This window comes from Myotis brandtii, unplaced genomic scaffold, assembly GCF_000412655.1.
Source record: "Myotis brandtii unplaced genomic scaffold, ASM41265v1 scaffold411, whole genome shotgun sequence".
Taxonomy (NCBI): Eukaryota; Metazoa; Chordata; class Mammalia; order Chiroptera; family Vespertilionidae; genus Myotis; species Myotis brandtii.
In genome coordinates, this window is record NW_005365804.1 from 1199777 (window position 1) to 1200597 (window position 821).

Genomic DNA, 821 nt, shown 5'->3' on the forward strand with positions numbered 1-821 from the left:
GGGCCTGTCCTCCCCACGCATGAGGGCTGCTCACTAGCGCCCACGCAGGCCGGACCCCCAATAGGGTCCTCTCCTTTGTGGGGTTGGGCAGCCCGCTGAGAATGGGGTGAGAACCACAGACCCCGAGTGCGGGGAGAGCCAGCCACACTGGCCTCTAGTTCTCAGGGGCTGTGGGCTCCCCGATGGGCAAGACCCCGGGACTGTGGAAGCTGCAGTCTCACGCTCTCTGATGGGCAATTTCATGGCTTTATCCCGAAGTTCCTCTCCCCTTCTCCCCATCCTTTCCTTCTGGTCGCTTCCTCAGGTCTCACTGTGGACCTATTCTTTCCTCCCTCCCTCCCTCCCTCCTTTCTCAACCAGAAGCCGACTGAGCCAGAAGCGCAAAGATGAGGCCATGGTCCCTCAGCAGCGGGGCCTCCTCCCTCTTTCCTTTCCCCGCTTCCTGGGGTCATGGAGGGAAGGCTCTAAGGCAGAGAGAGGCCAAGGAGGCAAAGCGGTGGGAGCCAGAAGACCAGGCCTGCTGTGCGACCCTAGGTAAGCGGCTGCCTCTCTCTGGGCCCGTGCCCCCACCCTCCCCAAACCGACTCCTGGGCTGAGTCCTTTTCTCCACCCTTGCCTGGCTTCCCATCCGAGGCCTCACGGGCGGGGTGGGGATGAGGGGGCGGGGGATGCAGCCCAGAGTGGCGCTTACCGGCTTGAGAGGGTCGGCCAGGGGCTCCATGGAGAGGAAGTCCGCAACGAACTGGGCGCAGCTGTCCCAGTTGTAGAGCTCGGTGTAGGGCATCAGTGTGGGCCGGATGGTTGTGCTCACGAACTTCTGC

General features: G+C 63.3%; 1 protein-coding gene across 1 annotated transcript in view; it reads right to left on the minus strand.

Annotated features, from left to right (window-relative positions):
• Positions 1-821, minus strand: part of DRC7 (dynein regulatory complex subunit 7) — a 24678-nt gene that overhangs the window by 21390 nt on the left and 2467 nt on the right. The window contains exon 3 of the mRNA XM_014545544.1: positions 692-817. Within this exon, the coding sequence (XP_014401030.1) occupies positions 692-817 (126 nt within the window). The remainder of the gene's footprint in view (positions 1-691; positions 818-821) is intronic.